Source organism: Thalassophryne amazonica, chromosome 10, assembly GCF_902500255.1.
Source record: "Thalassophryne amazonica chromosome 10, fThaAma1.1, whole genome shotgun sequence".
Classification (NCBI taxonomy): Eukaryota; Metazoa; Chordata; class Actinopteri; order Batrachoidiformes; family Batrachoididae; genus Thalassophryne; species Thalassophryne amazonica.
In genome coordinates this window covers 27001436-27020988 of record NC_047112.1, presented here as the reverse complement: position 1 = coordinate 27020988, position 19553 = coordinate 27001436, and the positions used below count along the sequence as shown (strand labels likewise).

At 40.6% G+C, this 19553-nt stretch overlaps 1 protein-coding gene across 1 annotated transcript in view; it reads right to left on the bottom strand.

Annotated features, from left to right (window-relative positions):
- The window catches only part of sh3gl1b (SH3-domain GRB2-like 1b), a 37646-nt gene extending 20342 nt beyond the window's left edge, over positions 1-17304 (bottom strand). Inside the window, exons 1-2 of the mRNA XM_034179617.1 lie at positions 17042-17304; positions 3660-3728 (exon numbers count right to left, since the gene is read on the bottom strand). Coding sequence (XP_034035508.1) covers positions 3660-3728; positions 17042-17086 — 114 coding nt within the window. The 5' untranslated portion in view covers positions 17087-17304. The remainder of the gene's footprint in view (positions 1-3659; positions 3729-17041) is intronic.
- Positions 17305-19553: the final 2249 nt, after the last annotated feature.

Below are 19553 nucleotides of genomic sequence, written 5' to 3'. Positions count from 1 at the left end.
AAAAAATTATTCATAACCATCCCAAAGACATATCTTTATGTTCGGCTGCTTTCAGTAATGCTGGCATTTGGTTATACTCTTTCTCTCCGATTGTTCTGTCTGAGTTACTTTCATTAGTCACTTCCTCCAAACCATCAACATGTCTATTAGACCCCATTCCTACCAGGCTGCTCAAGGAAGCCCTACCATTAATTAATGCTTCGATCTTAAATATGATCAATTTATCTTTATTAGTTGGCTATATACCACAGGCTTTTAAGGTGGCAGTAATTAAACCATTACTTAAAAAGCCATCACTTGACCCAGCTATCTTAGCTAATTATAGGCCAATCTCCAACCTTCCTTTTCTCTCAAAGATTCTTCAAAGGGTAGTTGTAAAACAGCTAACTGATCATCTGCAGAGGAATGGTCTATTTGATGAGTTTCAGTCAGGTTTCAGAATTCATCATAGTACAGAAACAGCATTAGTGAAGGTTACAAATGATCTTCTTATGGCCTCAGACAGTGGACTCATCTCTGTGCTCGTCCTGTTAGACCTCAGTGCAGCTTTTGATACTGTTGACCATAAAATTTTATTACAGAGATTAGAGCATGCCATAGGTATTAAAGGCACTGCGCTGCAGTGGTTTGAATCATATTTATCTAATAGATTACAATTTGTTCATGTAAATGGGGAGTCTTCTTCACAGACTAAGGTTAATTATGGAGTTCCACAAGGGTCTGTGCTAGGACTGATTTTATTCACTTTATACATGCTTCCCTTAGGCAGTATTATTAGAAAGCATTGCTTAAATTTTCATTGTTACGCAGATGATACCCAGCTTTATCTATCCATGAAGCCAGAGGACACACACCAATTAGTTAAACTGCAGGAATGTCTTACAGACAAAGACATGGATGACCTCTAATTTCCTGCTTTTAAATTCAGATAAAACTGAAGTTATTGTACTTGGTCCCACAAATCTTAGAAACATGGTGTCTAACCAGATCCTTACTCTGGATGGCATTACCCTGACCTCTAGTAATACTGTGAGAAATCTTGGAGTCATTTTTGATCAGGATATCTCCTTCAATGCGCATATTAAGCAAATATGTAGGACTGCTTTTTTGCATTTGCGCAATATCTCTAAAATTAGAAAAGTCTTGTCTCAGACTGATGCTGAAAAGCTAATTCATGCATTTATTTCTTCTAGGCTGGACTATTGTCATTCATTATTATCAGGTTGTCCTAAAAGTTCCCTGAAAAGCCTTCAGTTAATTCAAAATGCTGCAGCTAGAGTACTGACAGGGACTAGAAGGAGAGACCATATTTCACCAATATTGGCTTCCTGTTAATTCTAGAATAGAATTTAAAATTCTTCTTCTTACTTATAAGGTTTTGAATAATCAGGTCCCATCTTATCTTAGGGACCTCTTAGTACCATATCACCCCAATAGAGCGCTTCGCTCTCAGACTGCAGGCTTACTTGTGGTTCCTAGGGTTTGTAAGAGTAGAATGGGAGGCAGAGCCTTCAGCTTTCAGGCTCCTCTCCTCTGGAACCAGCTCCCAATCGGATTAGGGAGACAGACACCCTCTCTACTTTTAAGATTAAGCTTAAAACTTTCCTTTTGCTAAAGCTTATAATTAGGACTGGATCAGGTGACCCTGAACCATCCCTTAGTTATGCTGCTATAGACTTAGACTGCTGGGGGGTTCCCATGATGCACTGAGTGTTTCTTTCTCTTTTTGCTCTGTATGCACCACTCGGCATTTAATCATTAGTGACTGATCTCTGCTCTCTTCCACAGCATGTCTTTTTCCTGATTCTCTCCCCTCAGCCCCAACCAGCCCCAGCAGAAGACTGCCCCTCCCTGAGCCTGGTTCTGCTGGAGGTTTCTTCCTGTTAAAAGGGAGTTTTTCCTTCCCACTGTCGCCAAGTGCTTGCTCATAGGGGGTTGTTTTGACCGTTGGCGTTTTTCTGTAATTATTGTATGGCTTTTGCCTTACAATATAAAGCGCCTTGGGGCAACTGTTTGTTGTGATTTGGCGCTATATAAATTGATTTGACCATTTATTGTTAGAATTTAGTTTAATGCTTCGATTTATGAGCAAGTCTCATACAAAAATGGTCATTACAATTATTAATAAAGAATGTGATTTTCCTGTATATAAGTTACATCGGAGCGCAAGTCGCAGGACCTCCCAAACTAGTCAGAGAAAAAACAAAATGTGACTTGTGCTCCACAAAATACAGTAGGTTCAATTATAATATTTGCATAGTGAGATGTCTGTGGTTGTTCAGGTAGGCAGATGTAAAATAGGCCTTTTGTTTGCATGTGATTTAGGAAGTCTTGTTGCTAACTGTTGTAACTGATTTGTGTGTAATCTGGCACTGATGGAACAAGAATTTGTTTAGCTTATGAAGAACCATGTAAAGCTTTAAATTAGCTAAACATATGCAGAACAGTTATGCAAAACTGCATGTTAGACTAATAAAAAAACATGTTGCATTATTACCCTGGCATGTCGGGTTCTGTATTAGAGTGGTTTAGCTCTTACTTGGTTGGTAGAACTTTTAGTGTTTCTGTGAACAATGTGATGTCTGAATCTGCTGATCTTTTGTGGGGTGTGCCGTAGGGCTCAGTCCTGGGTCCGATTTTGTTCCTGCTGTATATCCTTCCTCTTGGTAAGTTGATCCAGCAGTTCTGTGATGTGTTCTACCATTTGTATGCCGATGACTTGCAGCTATACTGTTCTTTTAAGACAACTGAAGCCTAGAAAATTTGTTCTCTCAGTTGTCTCACTAAAATTACAGAATTACTGAAAACAGCCTGCAGTTGAATTCTAATAAGACTGAGACATTGACTGTAGCTCCAGATAGTACTATGTCTGTCATTAAGAATCACCTTGGTAATCTGAGAGGCTCGATTAAAGGCAGCCTGCGTAACCTGGGTGTCATTTCAGATGGAGGGATGTCTTTGAACATCACACTAGGCAGCTCGTTAAGAACTGTTTTTTCCAAATTCGTAACATTTCCAAATTACGCAAAATGGTGGCTTTTAATGAGCTAGAGATGATTGTACACGCATTTGTTTCTTCGCAACAGTCTCTTTACATGCCTCAATAAGAAAGAGCTTGCCCTGCAGGTAGTGCAAAATTCTGCTGCACGACTTCTTACCCGCGCCCACAGGAGAATGCATATTACTCCTGTCCTCAAGTCTTTACATTGGCTCCCTGTTTTTTACAGGATAAATTACAAAATCCTTGTGCTGACCTTTAGAGCTCTACATGGGCAGACACCGGAATACATTAAGGACCTGATCCAACATTGTATTTCAAGCAGGAGTTTGAGGTCTTCCAATCAGAACCTGCTGATGGTTCCCCGAATTCGTTTAAAAACTAGAGGGGACAGATCCTTTAAAGCTGTGGCACCTCGCCTCTGGAATGAGCTTCCCTGTTCCCTTCGCTCACTGGATTCTGTGGATGCTTTTAGACAGCAACTAAAGATACATTTTTTCAAACTGGCATATTAGTTTCAATTATTTTCCTGTTTTTATATTTGTATGTGCTGGTTTTTATTGTCTATTTATATCATGTGAAGCACTTTGTGACCTTGGTCTGCGAAAAGAGCTATATAAATAAAGCTTACTTACTTACTTAACCATCTGAAAGTTCTTACCCGCTCCAAGTCTCTGAAGTCATCATCTAGTTTCGTCCCTTCTGCACCTCCAACTTTCTCACTCACCATCTAAAGAAGAGTGGATAAATTGATGAAATACTGCTCAAAGGGTTGTAATTACAGCAGTGACAAGGCCAAGCTGGTGTCAAATGAATAGATTCACACTCGTACAGAATGTAACATAATATGCAGTTGACTGACATTTCTTTCAGACAGGTACAGTAGTGTTCAGTATAATAGTAGTGCTATGTGAAATGTCAAACTGCTATTTTAGCAATCCTGTGAATCACTAAACTAGTATTTAGTTGTATAACCACAGTTTTTCATGATTTCTTCACATCTGCAAGGCATGGAGTCAACCAACTTGTGGCACCTTTCAGTTAGTGCTGGGCGGTATACCGGTTCATACCGAATACCGGTGTTTTTTTTTTTTCTATATGAATTTTAGAAATACCTCCATACCGGTGAGTGTGTTGCGCAGAGCGGCGGAACGCCGTGCCCGCAGGGCATTGTTTGAGTGGGGACAGTTTAGCGGTTGCACCAAACAAGCAGCATGAGTATAGCCCGTGTAGAGTGAACTGATGTTTAGCGGTGAGCATAATGGCAAAACAGGGGGAAAGTTCTGAAACTGAACAACCAGAACGAGAAACTGAAACAGAAGAACTTGTAGCGAAACGAGGAGCTGTGTCCGTTGTTTGGAAGTACTTTGGGTTTAAAAAGTCCGACGTCGACCAAACTACAATACTATGCAAATGCTGTCACGCTAACGTTGTAACAGGAGGAGGAAACACAAGCAATTTACTCCACCACCTCAGCTGCAAACATGTCCTGGAATATCAGGAATGTAAACTACGAGCTTCGTCCTCCTCGTCTGCAGGTAAAGTTAAAGCAAGCTGCACACCTTTTCTGTTTATGTTATTTATTTATTTATGGATGATTCCTTACTGAATGTTCAGGGAATAAAGAAGTTAACTTCAGTTACTCTGGAGTTACTAAGTTTACTTTGGAGTTACATGAGTCATATAGTTTACATAGTTTACATTGTTTTCAAAAGATGTTTAAGTTGGAAAACTTGCATAATAAAAAGGTCTGTATTTTGACTACAACAATCAAGCATTCTGATTCCTCTTCATTAATACTAGTGTGGACATTCATTTTTCTACAATATTCACTCCTCATAACAGTAAAATACGCCATTCCAAGCCATTTTATTGCAGTAATTATTCTCTAAATCATTAGAAAATAAGGCAAACACCCAGTTGTGCTTGAAAAGAAAAAATACTGTCAAATACCGTGAAACCGACATAATTTAGAAAAACACCGTGATATACATTTTTGGTCATATCGCCCAGCACTACTTTCAGTTATTATTCCACTCCAAGATTCTTTAACAACATTACACAATTCATTCACATTTCTTGGTTTTGCTTCAGAACCAGCTTTTTTGATGTCATCCAAGTTCTCAATTGGATTTAGGCCCGGGGATTGGGCAGGTCACTCCAAAACATTAATTTTGTCAGCTTGGAACCAAGATTTTGCTCGTTTACTAGTGTGCTTGGGGTCATTGTCTTGTTGAAACACCCATTTCAAGGGCATGTCCTCTTCAGTATAAGGCAACATGACCTCTTCAAGTATTTTGACATATCCAAACTGATCCATGATACCTGGTATGCGATATATAGGCCCAACACCATAGTAGGAGAAACATGCCCATATCATGATGCTTGCACCACCATGCTTCACTGTGAACTGTGGCTTGAATTCAGAGTTTGGGGGTCGTCTCACAAACTGTCTGCGGCCCTTGGACTCAAAAAGAACAATTTTACTCTCACCAGTCCACAAAATATTCCTCCATTTCTCTTTAGGCCAGTTGATGTGTTCTTTGGCAAATTGTAACCTCTTCTGCACATGTCTTTTATTTAACAGAGGGACTTTGCGGGGGATTCTTGCAAATAAATTAGCTTCACACAGGCATCTTCTAACTGTCACAGCAGTTACAGGTAACTCCAGACTGTCTTTGATCATCCTGGAGCTGATCAATGGGTGAGCCTTTGCCAATCTGGTTATTGTTCTATCCATTTTGATGGTTGTTTTCCGTTTTCTTCCACACATCTGTTTTTTTTTTTTGTCCATTTTAAAGCATTGGAGATCATTGTAGATGAACAGCCTATAATTTTTTGCACCTGCGTATAAGTTTCCCCCTCTCCAATCAACTTTTTAATCAAACTACACTGTTTTTCTGAACAATATCTTGAACGTCCCATTTTCCTCAGGCTTTCAAAGAGAAAAGCATGTTCAACAGGTGCTGGCTTCATCCTTAAATAGGGGACACCTGATTCACACCTGTTTGTTCCACAAAATTGATGAACTCACTGACTGAATGCCACACTACTATTATTGTGAACACCCCCTTTTCTACTTTTTTTTTTTTTTACTAATAGCCCAATTTCATAGCCTTAAGAGTGTGCATATCATGAATGCTTGGTCTTGTTGGATTTGTGAGAATCTACTGAATCTACTGGTACCTTGTTTCCCATGTAACAATAAGAAATATACTCAAAACCTGGATTGATCTTTTTAGTCACATAGCACTACTATTATTCTGAACACTACTGTATGTATAGATACACTGACATTTAGTACTCAGACCCCGTCTTTAACTGACCTCCTGAGATTACTTGTACTATGAATGAGAAAATTTATTTTTCAGTTGGTCAAAAATTTCAGTTGTTTCAGTTGACAAAAACTACATACCACATTTTAAGAGGAAGAGCGATGACATAAGAGGAAATCTAAAGCCCTGTGACTACACAAAGCATGCACAACATGAACAGTGTTATGCAATCACCTTCCTGGATGAAATGCTGTTTAATATACGAGGTCTATTAGAAAAGTATCCGACCTTATTATTTTTTTCAAAAACCATATGGATTTGAATCACGTGTGATTACATCAGACATGCTTGAACCCTCGTGGGCATGCGAGAGTTTTTTCACGCCTGTCGGTTACGTCATTCGCCTGTGGGCAGTCTTTGAGTGAGGAGTCGCCCACCCTCTCGTCGATTTTTTTCATTGTTTAGGAATGGCTCAGAGACTGCTGCTTTGTTTGATCAAAATTTTTTCAAAACTGTAAGGCACAACTGAGTGGACACCATTCGATAAATTCAGCTGATTTTCGGTAAAAATTTTAACGGCTGATGAGAGATTTTGGTCTGGCAGTGTCGCCGTAAGGACGGCCCACGGCGCCTGATGGCGATCTGCGCTTCGAGGCGGCAGCGTCTCGCCGTTTCAAGTTGAAAACTTCCACATTTCAGGCTCTGTTGACCCAGGAAGTCGTCAGAGAACAGAGAACTTTCAGAAGAAGTCGGCACGAGGAGTTTATTCGGACATTCCATTGTTAACTGACATTTTGTAATGAAAGAACGTGCAGGCAGAGTCACATGTCGGGCCGGACCCGAACGCGGGGGGGTCGCGACAGGAAAAACACCTCCCTTGGAAACCTTAACGGGCAAGTTGGAACATGCCCAAGCTGTTAAACAATTTCTCAGTTACTCACTTGTTGAAAGCCATCAAAAGCCGCCTGAATTTTACAAATGGTTTTCAACACGGAGGTGTTTTTCCTGTCGCGGTGCACACAGATTCGCAGAGTCGTTTCCGTGATGACTCGGCGAATTTGCGAGCACGTCTTTCATTAAAAAATGTCCTTAAACAGTGGAATGTCCGCATAAAGTCCTCATGCCGGCCTCTTCTGAATCTTCTCTGTTCTCTCACGATGTCCTGGGTGGATTAAGCCTTAAATTAGGATGTTTTCAGGTCAAAACAGGACGACGGCGCCTGGAAGCGCTGCGCGACGTCGCGCTCCGTGGGAAGTCCTTACACCGACAGAAACACCCCATAATCTCTCATCAGCCGTTAAACTTTTCACCGAAAACCAGCTTAATTTCTCGAATAGTGTCCACTCGGATATTCCTCACAGGTCCAGAAAAAATGTTGATAAAGCAACGCGCACCGTCTCGAGAAGCGTGTGAAACAAAGGAATTCAGCCGAGAGGGCGGGACCACATCTCACTCAAGGCCTGCCCACAGGGAAATGATGCCACCGACACGCGTGAAAAAACTCACACATGCGGACGAGGGTTCAAGCATGATTGGTGTAATCGCACGTCATTCAAATCCATATAGTTTTTTTTTAAATAAAAAGGTAGGATACTTTTCTGATAGACCTCGTACTTACTTCAGCTCACAGTTAAACAACCCAAATGACCAACCAAAACTGACTAAACATGCTGAGTGAAAGCATATGCATTTCTATGTGAACTCTAACCATATTTACCAATAAGTACACAAAAGGGTCTTATCAAGTGGAAAATCTGTTTTATGTGAGCACACAGCAAAGTTCTTTTGCAGATCTTTGCCAAATTCCTTAAAGTGTGAACATGATTTTTACAGGTATTTTAGAGACTAGTTACATCACAGAAAACTCCACAAAACTTTAACTTGGAAAAAAAAAATTCAAGGTCAAAATCCTGTTAGAAGTAGCTTTTCATAAGCTAAATTAGATGTGATCAAATGTCAGGAATGTGTTTAATTCATGCACTTGAATTGAAGTTTGTCCCCACCCCCCACCCCACCAACTTTTTAAGTTGCACACAAAATCTGTAATCCCGATCAGATCTGGTGTCACCAACTGAACTCTCCCCTACTAAAAATCGGTTCGCCTTGCCTTCACTGCACATGCGTCATTTCAGAGCGTCAGCAGCAATTCACTGATTATCGCCTTGTTTCTGCTTCAAACTGCACTCCAGTCATCATCTATCTCAGCGACAGATATCTGAAGCTATTGTACAACAATCATTTCCAGATAAATTCAGCATTATTTCATCATAAAAGGCGGGGGAGCGATCAGAGCACATCTGAGTCTGACTCTCTGAGTCAGACTCTCTACACCCAAAGCGATCAAAGGGAATAATGTGATTATTAACCATCAGATGACAAAAACCTCTTAAATCATTCTAAAGTCAGTTTTAAGCAGAAACGAGACCGTTTTAAGCAGAAGCAAGATGACGAAATGACACGTGCAGTGAAGGGTAAGGGGACCAAATTTTTTTTTTTTTTGGGGGGGGGGGGGGGGGGGGTGCATTTGGTCAGTTTGAAAATTGAATCAGTTCTTGCCTATCAGGATATGAATCCTCTGTAAAAACTTTCATAATGACACATGAAAAATGGTAGGTTCTAGGTTGTTCACAAACAAATAAATGCGTGAAAAAAATAACCTCCCCAACTTCATTGGCAGAGGCAATTACAATTGTTGTGACAGGTTTGTAGTGAAGTATCTGTTGCTGTAATAACATTGTTCTAAGCCTAAATTTACCTCAGTGAATTTAAGAAACTCCAATCATGATCAGTTGAGGAAAACAATAAAAACAAAACGTCAATAACACTTGTTTGCAGAGTAGAGATGGGCCGATTCACATTTTTACCCGAGGCCATCAAATACGGCCATCGGTATTGTAAAGGCTTTGCGTCCACCAGTCTGTGCTCAACATAAGTCCAGTCCTATTACTGCCAGAGCCTTCAAATTCACAGGGAACATTCTTGGACACAGAGCTTCAAAGATGGCTAACCTTGACCTATTTTAAGAGATTAAAATAGTAACATTCTGTTTCAATTTGTTCAGATTTGTTTTTGAGTGGTGGGAGTGACAGCCAATCAGGGCTGCACCATGGCGTCAGTGGGTGGTCTCTCCAAAATCGCTTCCTTTTGTGTTTATATAAGTTTCTCATATATTATGTAAAAGTAAAATAAAAACAAACACTTCTAAAACTGAAAATGCTGTTTTTGGAACTGATAACCCCTCTGAACGTATTTACAAGGCATTTCACGGACGTTGGCATGGTGACATCACAGTCTCTTAGCTAGTTGCAAAATTTCATTTTGTTTGTGTCTAAATATATCCTCTTTGTCATATAATATGTAAAAGCTAGCGAGAAATAAACACTTCTAAAACTTAAATAAATTTTATATATATCTCCATCCATCCATTTTCTTCCACTTTATCCGGAGTCGGGTCGTGGGGGCAGATGATGCCCGAGCCACCTCAACTGACTACTTTCGACATGGAGGAGCAGCGGCTCGACTCCGAGCTAATCCCGAGTGACCGAACTCCTCACCCTATCTCTAAGGGAGCGCCCAGCCACCCTGCGGAGGAAACTCACCTCGGCCGCTTGTACTTGCGATCTCATTCTTTCGGTCATGAGCCAAATCTCATGACCACAGGTGAGGATCAAAACGTAGATCGATCGGTAAATCGAAAGCTTTGCCCCCCTACTCAGCTCTCTCTTCACCACGACGGTGCCCTGACATGTCCAGCTTGTCCACAATTTCTCGGATAGTCACACGACTGAAAAGCCACCGAAAGCCGTCTGAATCTTCCGAATGGTTGACGAGCTGGGCATGTTACAACATGTCCTGTGAGACTTCAACACGGAGGCGCTGTTGCTGCGCCATCAGCTTCGTGCCGATGAATTTCGCCGCCACTCTTTTCATGGCAAAATCTTTCACAGTGGAATGTGCCGAAAAAGTGCTGATGTCCACCTCTTCTGCAATTTCTCGGATAATCACATGACGGTCCCACATCACCACAGCATTCACTTTGGAAATTATCCGGTCGTTTCAGCGTGTTGATGCCGATCGGAGCGCGGCATGCCCTCCACCGTTGTGCGGCCGTCTTTAAACCGGTTGTACCGCTCCTTAATCTGTGTGATGCCCAGAGGATCGTCACTGAAAGCCATCTGAATAATCCGAATGGTTTCGACCTGGCTATTGCCCAGTTTGTGGCAAAATTTGATGCAGTCGTGCAGCTCTAGTCGTTATGCCATTTTCCTTGAAATGAAAATCCGCCGAGCGCACTGCACATGTCCTCACACAAAGGCTGCTTACAAGCAAATGACGCAACCGACAGGCGTGAAAAAAATCACGCATGCGCACAAAGGTTCAAGGTTGGCTCATGCAAGCACACGTGATTCAAATCCATCAGGTGTTTGACAAAAATAAAAAGGTTGGATACTTTTCTAAACAGACCTCGTGTGTGTATTTTATATATATATATATATATATATATATATATATATATATATATATATATATAAAATACACACACACACACACATACCTACACGCGCGTGTGTGTGTGTGTGTGAGTGAATACTTGGCTAAAACTGCCTATGTAATAAAAACAGTCACAAGGCTAAAAGAGGGTCATTTAAAAGTAACTACCACTACAAAGCATTTAACGTGAACTGCAGTGGGGATACAGGATTTTGTTTGTTTTACACACAAAACATCACGCCATCTAGATGGCATTTGAGAAAATTCATCTGCAAAACGTCCAGGTGAAGTTAAAATAACCACCATTTTTGCATAATTTGTCTTAAAAAAGACATACCTTTACATTTATCTAGTAACTATTGCACAGAATTCAACAATACTGTTCAAACTCTGATGTAATGTCAACTCAAGAAGTCAGCAGATGAAAGAGAAAGTCAAAAGATTCACAAAAGATTGACAAAAATGACAAAAGAATGACTGAACTGACAGAGAAACAATTCAGTTTGCAAAGAAGGTGTATTTTCTGCGGATGACGTTTTATGCCGAGTTCCCCCCGGGCGTGACGTGAGCGACAGCAGTGACAGGTTGCCATGTAATCCCTATGGAAGGATGCGTTTTGGCATGTCATGCAGCGCGACGCGATGGACGCGAATGAAGCGACGCGAGTCTGTCCTTGCGGACAACAGGTGTCACCGGCCGCTCCGCATCAAAACAGCGAGCTTAGTCTCTGGACTTGTTGCCAAGTTGGCCGCACCTCCATTCAGTAGACAGGGAGGTGGTGCCGGCTGCACAGCAGACACGAGGGCGGTGTGAGTGGTCCGCTGCGGTGTTTACCGAGCCCACAGACTCGGTAAGCGCATCGGAGGCAGTGAGAGCAAGGCGTCAGAGAAGAACATCGCCCGCTGTCGATGTCGCCGCTGATCTGAGCAGTGAGCTTTGTCCTAACTACGTGATCTGTAAGATTTTTCTTTGGCTCCATCTAACTCTCCTGGTTTTCACAATACAAAAATATTATGAACTCTGGTTTTGGCAAGAACTGCATGCGAATAAGTGATTAATATTGAGATGTGGTCTTGTTTGGTTTTGTGAAGTAAAACTGTAAAATGTTGGAATCATCTGTTTGCCAAATACGTACAGGGGCCTAGATACCAGTTTTAACAGCAAGAGACAAAAGGAGAAGTGACTGACAGGACTGTTTTATAGTCACATTTCCAATGAACTTAAGCATATGAAAATTAGCTGGAAAAACTGTTGGTAGGGAAACCACAACTTTCACACTCAATCTCTTACTTTTCCCACTCAGCAAACTTTAACATACTTGAAGCCTACAGTTTAGGCCAGTAGTCTCCAAATCAGCAGATGATCAACTTCTCCCGTAAACTCAAAGTAGTGTTAATAACCTACACAAGATTGATTCTGTGGCTACAATGAAAACGTGCAGACTGCTGGCTCTTTATGAGCAGGTTTGAGACGACTGGTTTGTGTGTGTGTGTGTGTGTTTGGGGGGACATGTTTTTTGTTTGTTTTTTTAATAGATGCAGCATTTCATTTGTAAGTGTTTGTTGGAAGGAGGGAGGAATGAAATCCTGACAACTATGATGCATAAAAATGGTCAAAGTAGCACCATACTGCTGAAGCAAAATACAGGAAGACAAAAGATATCTATATGAACAGGGGAATGAAGTACTTCATATTATGTTAAGGTGTGACAGCAATTAAGAGTAGTTTTCAATCATATGGAAGCTGACAAGTGTTCTTAAACCATGGCACCACTGGGGCATATCAAGTTTGGTCATTAAAATGCATCTCCTTTTTCACTGAATCCATCATTCATTCATCCATCTGCTTAACTGCTGTTCTTGGCTCTCATACTTTCAAAAATCTTCTCACCTTTTCACATTTAAAATTCAAATGGAAATTTGTTCCTGGCTCATATGATTTAATCAGGAACCTAAAACTGCACATGCACTGGATGGCTCCACCGCGCAACCTCACCCATCGAGTTGAGCTCACCCACCAAACAAAAACCCACATAAGTTTTGTCTTTACATAAAAATACAGCAATGTGTCTTTTCAATTTAAAAAAGTAAAGACTTGCATGTACACGTTGTCTTTAAAGCAGAATACTGTCGTTAGATGACGGGGAGTTTGGCTCGAACGGGAGATGCATATGCGCAGTTGCACGGTAAAGAGAGGTAGGTAAACTCGACGGGGGAAGGCGTTAAGTCTGGGGTAGAGAGAAGCGCGCATGAGTGCATATGCACACGGTGGAGCTCCTCTCTACGGGTAGCACATCTTGTCGTGACACTGGATCCCAGCCATGCTTGACAACATTGTAAACACTGCCGTCAGAAGGCCTGCTGCTGGACAAACTATGTAATGGCACCATTTCCATAGGTGAAATTGTTTGTCTGCATTGCTTATTGTATGAAATAAAGTTTTCATATCAGCAAAAACAACACTGACACCAATATGTTATTGAAGGCTTACTTTGGCCAATATTATTAGCGAAATGATGTAGCCCCCAGGCTTTAGTACTTTGTATAAACAGGAGTTAAACAGATGACAGTGAAGAAACACTTGTTAACTTTATGTAGAAATCCCTAGCTGATCGGCCAGGATGAAGGAAATATCACAAGAAACAGACTTTGTGTGTATTTGAAGCAATGTGTTTTGTTTTGTTTTATTTCATAGTGGTGAGCTGAGCCCATTCCAGCTTTCAACCTCTTACCACTCCATGCTTCTGAAACAGAGCAAAACCTGTCAGACACTGGGTTTATAACAAACCAGACAAAATACATGCACTTATTTAGGGACATGAGTTGAATAAATGTGATACAGAGCAATCAAAAAATGCCTTCATCAAGCATTTCAGCTCAAGGAGGGTTGTTACTGCTTTGGGATCCACATCATCACTGCTGCATGGCTTCCTCATGTCCCAAAATATGACACGGGAAAAGGGTCACAGAAGGTGCTGGCATTAATCACACATTAATGCAAAAAATTATTGGCATTAAAAGGAATCTGCGTTAATGTGTCATCGCATTAACTTTGACAGCCCTAAAATAAATAAATTCCAATTAATTTATGAGTACACTTTTTAAAGAGTGCAAAATATGTACTTCATATCCAGTTAGCAACGTGACAACAACGAATGAGATTTGTTCTCAACAGCTCTGCCTTTGCTAGCCAAAGAGGGGGGAGACTTCCGGGCTGCGTGCGCAGTAAATGCCCGGCTGTCCGTGTGGGTCTATTTCATCATTCACTGCAATGACTTACTGAAGACAATGATTTTCCAGTGAAGCAGACATTAGGCAACACCAACTAAAATGCAAAACATTTACCATGCTTCTTTCAAGTTTGAAACAAAAACAAGCAATGTGAAGGGAAATCTGTAGATTTTGATAGGTACAACATTCTATATGGACTAAACAATTAATGTGGTTTTAATCAATGATGCATCATCTACATTTCTAAATTCAATTCAGCTTGGTGCCTGAAGCAGCATCAAACAAAAATGCCATTATCTAACCATTTCTCATGATATACCTCAGTCTGTGGATTTTCTCAGATATTTCAACAAGTTCTAATTCAATAATGGCTTTGAAAGATGACAAGTTTTGGGGAAGAAAAAAAAATCAGTTAATATTCTCATGGCCATTATGGTGGCCCTTAAGTGCAAAACAACAGCAAATCGCACAGCACAACAGCAAATCACACAACACAACAGCAAAAGAGAAATGACAACAACATTAACCAAAACGGAAAAGGTAGGTAACTTCGGGCAATATGAATCGTCGCTGATTGGACGGTGGTCCGTCCTGTCCTGTGAACCGGAAGACTGTATACTCAGGAGCCAGACAAACAGAAACAAACAAACATGCTGCGATGTATTGCCAAAACTGTGGTAAAGAGTCTGAGGAAAAGCCAAACTTCTGCAGTGATTGTGGGAAAAGGCTAGAAGACGGTGATGACACTCACATGCGACCTTCAAGTTTAAGAGCACGTACGTTTTCACTAGCGGCGCTCATATTTTGAAAACGTAAACTTTCCGGTTCACAAGACAGGGCGGACCACCATCCAATCAGCAACAATTCGTGTTGCCCGAAGGTACCTACCTTTTCCATTTTGGTTAATGTTGTCATTTCTCTTCTGCTGTTGTGTTGTGCGGTTTGCTGTTGTGCTTTGCACTTCAGGGCCACTGCAGACTTCTCTTTATGTACACACTTATGTTCACCGATCAAGAAAAAAGAAAAAAAAAAAAAAAGAAAAAAGAAAATTCTTGCATATACTTTGAGAATTCACTCACTCATCTTCAACTGCTTACTCCAATTAAGGATTGTGGGGGCTGGAGCCTATCCCAGCAGACAGAGCATGAGACGGGTACACCCCAGAGAGGACGCCAGTCTGTCGCAAAGCCACATATAGCCAAACACATTCACACCCGCACGCACACCTACGGACAATTTTTAAAGTAACCAATACACCTAACCTGCGTGCCTTTGGATGTGGGAGGAAGCCGGAGTACCTGGAGAGAATCCGCGCAAACTCCACACAGAAAGGCCACAGGTGGGAATCGAACCCATGACTTTCTCGCTGTGAGGCAATGGTGCTAACCACTTTGAGAACTCATTTATGGTAAATATGGGGTGCTGAATCTGAGCCCAGATTTCCACTATCACGTTTTTTTTTTTTTTTTTTTGCAATCTGCATGTTCCGTATTGATGGATTATACAAAAGTTGCTCATTCACTCACGAGTTTGACTCCACTAATCATGCACAAAAGCAGCCTCAAAAGCAAACCTTGTTCGTGAAATGTGAACAAGAGTCGTAACATAATTTGTGGTGTTGAAAATGTGTGTGAGACTGCAGCTTTTGCTTCAATGCTTGATATAAGGAATATGTTTTCATATTTCAAAAATGTGATGTGAAAAAATCCGCTCGGAAAACTCCATGCAAGAAAAATTGTGTTGACCAGTGTTATTTTTAGCAAATGGAAACATTTAAAATCAGAAAAAAGTAACTCAGTCTGATGGCAAGATATGTTAATTCTCAGTAATGGAAATGAGTGGCCATTGAGCCACTCTGGTTTTCAAATTTACTTTAACAAACCAGGCTTATCTAGAAAACAGGGAAAGTGACAAAGTAAAAACAAGGATGTGTGTGCTGTGACATCCATTCCACAGATTACTTCCTGAGCTATGTCAACTGAGTCTCATGGAGTTTTGGCAAGAAAATAAACTGCAATGCAGTCAAATAAAGGGAACACACTCTCCTCTGCACCATTTCTTCAGTCACTGCATTAATACACTACACTACTCTTTATCTCCCTCAAACGTTTCTAATTACTCACAGTTTTACCATAGTTAGTACCAAAAGTCCCACCAGGAAATTTACGGTTACTTTTGCACACATTCAAACCAGCAGGGGTTTGTGTTTGTTCCTGTCAGGAAACCAAATGTCTTCCTGCTTGAATCAGCAGGAAGAAAAACGAGAAAAATCTGATGACTGTCCTACACCCAAGACAAAAAACAGACCTTTATATGAAAATTAAAAACAAGACTGCCTCACATTTTTAAGATGTTAAATCAAAAAATCACAAGAACTTTCATCTTCCTATGATAAGCCATTTCCAGTTTGAGCAGCAGCCTCAAAGAGAAAACAGCGACAAAGTAACAGAGCTTTTTACCTTAAAGTCACTAAAATCTAATCTTCAGTCTAAACTGTCACACCCAAACAAATTCTGTAAAATATTTTGGAGGGAATAACACGCACAGATGTTTTCCTACAATGTGCTCAGATTGGTGCATTTATTTTTATTTTTATTTTTTTGGTGGTGGTGGTGGGAGGGGGGCTATGTGAGACCTGACTGGTAAACAAAGCTAGTTAAATATTTACCACAGCTGGTACTGAGTGTGAACTACCTCACCGACAGTCAAATCACAAACTGAAAAAATAACCGCATGCACTTTTATATACGTAACTTTAAATAAATGTTCGACGGTAAACATACATGTTTATCATTATTGTTAGGAGCCAACATGAGAGAAAACAAAAATACTTCAAGTAGCGGATATTTATTGCTAACTACGAAATTACTTTTGGAAGGCTGACAAGACGTTTTATAGTCTTGTTGGCACCACACCTCACTTTAACGCCTCGCATTAGCAACATTAGCTAAAACCGTATCCGTTAGCTCATAATGCTAATTGAGCTAGCCGCTAGCGCTAGCAGTTTGCTTAGCCAAAAGAAAAAAAAGTTTTTTTTTTCTGCAAACCTGGCTGGCTTTGTAAAACTGTTTCTTCAAGCCCGCTACAGACATCTTGAAAGCGGAGTGTCCTCAACTTCCAGCGAAAGCACAAACAGGTTACAGTATAAGTACAGTGATCGATACTGCTTTGTTTTGTTTTTAGAAAAGCGGCCAGTGCGTAAATGTTTAGCAGCAGCAGGAATCATAGGACTTCACAGCCGTCACTCCAAATCAGGACACGCCAGCCGAGCGCGGCCACGTCGAGCCACAGTGACGGCCAGTCCCACTACAAAAATAATAATAAACAGAGGAGAAAACCGCCTGGATTATTTGGTGGAATTGTGACCGCATGTGGAGGGGGGAAAAACTGCAAAACACAAGTATGTTACAAAGTATAATTCTGCACAAGCCATGTAGAAAGCCGTTTTTCCGAGTTTTACAGAGGCATCATAAATGAGTCTACACTGCCCCCTGTAGGACGTAGTAGGCATACACAATCATTACAGACGGTGCTACGTCTGAAAAAAGTGGGATATTTTCTATCTACAGTACTAGAAATATTTTTAAACACTGAAAAGCAGTGAAATATTTACGTATACATACAAATAGGTAGAATGTGTGCCCCCTTTTTCTCCTTCAAAAATGCATCATTATTTTTATGTGATGACATAATAGTTTAGAATAGATACAGATGGACATACAATATCTCAGGCACATTCATGATGTCGCTAAAATACACAGAATAAGAGATTTTAAAAAAGACAGAACTGATAAGTTAAAAATCGTAAAATAGCAGCTCAGTCTTCTACAATATACAAGAATGAATACATTATATTTTATCCAGCTTTTAAGATATGTACTGGGGAGTACAGCTATGCAGATTTCTTTAAAAGTGAGATTGTAATTTCTTTATAGCCTTGCCAAAACAAAATTTTGCAAGATGTTAGTCAGTATGTATTTTATTTATTTGTAATCATTGCATTTTTCACCTTTAACTCGCGTTGCAGCACACAGTTTAAATCACAGACTCTTGTAACTTCACACATGACACACCATGGCAAGATACCTTTCAGAACCAAAAAGAATCAAGCTCAAGGTCAAAGGTCAGGGTCACAGCAAGATCAAACACTTAATTCAACGAAACAACTTTCCTGGTCACAGTTTTTGAACTTTTGCCTCCAAATTTGGTATGAATATAGTGATAAGCTTTGCCCATAAGCCATTACCTGGGATAAGCAATTGACCTTGACCTTCAGGGTTTTGCTTGAGGTCAAAGGTCACCTACATTAGGTTAAACTTCAGATTAGAGTAAAACATGTCATGTAATACACCAAATTAAAGGGCTCGATGAGAGGATGCAGAATATATGTCATTTGATGTCATAATGCAAAAACACCCATGCAAAATTTGGATTTTTAAGGGTTTCCTTTAACTTGCTGTGCAGCACACAGTTTACATCGCAGACCCTTGCAAATTCACATATACCAGCCCGAGCAATGTACATTCCAGCACACAAAATGATTAAGATCAAGATCACAGCAAGGTCAAACACGAAATTCAACAAAACAACTTTCCTGGTAGCAATTTTTGAAATTTTGCCTCCAAATTTAGCGTGGACACAGTGATTGGCCTTGCCCATAAGCCGTTACTTGGGATAAGCGATTGACCTTGACCTTCAAGGTTATGCTTGAGGTCAAAGGTCACCTAAATTAGGTGAAACATGTTGTGTAATACACCAAATTAAAGGGCTTGATGAGAGTATCCGGAAGATAGCAAAGGTTTTAAATCATGTCATTTGATGACATCATCATGAAAAAAACCTGCATAATTTTGAATTTTTAAAGGTGTGACAAAGCGTGTAAATTATAATTGCAGTCTCTTGTAAGTTCACATATAGCAGTCCTATGAAGATACCTTTCAATCAATCAATCAATCAATCAATTTTTTTTATATAGCGCCAAATCACAACAAACAGTTGCCCCAAGGCGCTTTATATTGTAAGGCAAGGCCATACAATAATTATGTAAAACCCCAACGGTCAAAACGACCCCCTGTGAGCAAGCACTTGGCTACAGTGGGAAGGAAAAACTCCCTTTTAACAGGAAGAAACCTCCAGCAGAACCAGGCTCAGGGAGGGGCAGTCTTCTGCTGGGACTGGTTGGGGCTGAGGGAGAGAACCAGGAAAAAGACATGCTGTGGAGGGGAGCAGAGATCGATCACTAATGATTAAATGCAGAGTGGTGCATACAGAGCAAAAAGAGAAAGAAACAGTGCATCATGGGAACCCCCCAGCAGTCTACGTCTATAGCAGCATAACTAAGGGATGGTTCAGGGTCACCTGATCCAGCCCTAACTATAAGCTTTAGCAAAAAGGAAAGTTTTAAGCCTAATCTTAAAAGTAGAGAGGGTGTCTGTCTCCCTGATCTGAATTGGGAGCTGGTTCCACAGGAGAGGAGCCTGAAAGCTGAAGGCTCTGCCTCCCATTCTACTCTTACAAACCCTAGGAACTACAGGTAAGCCTGCAGTCTGAGAGTGAAGC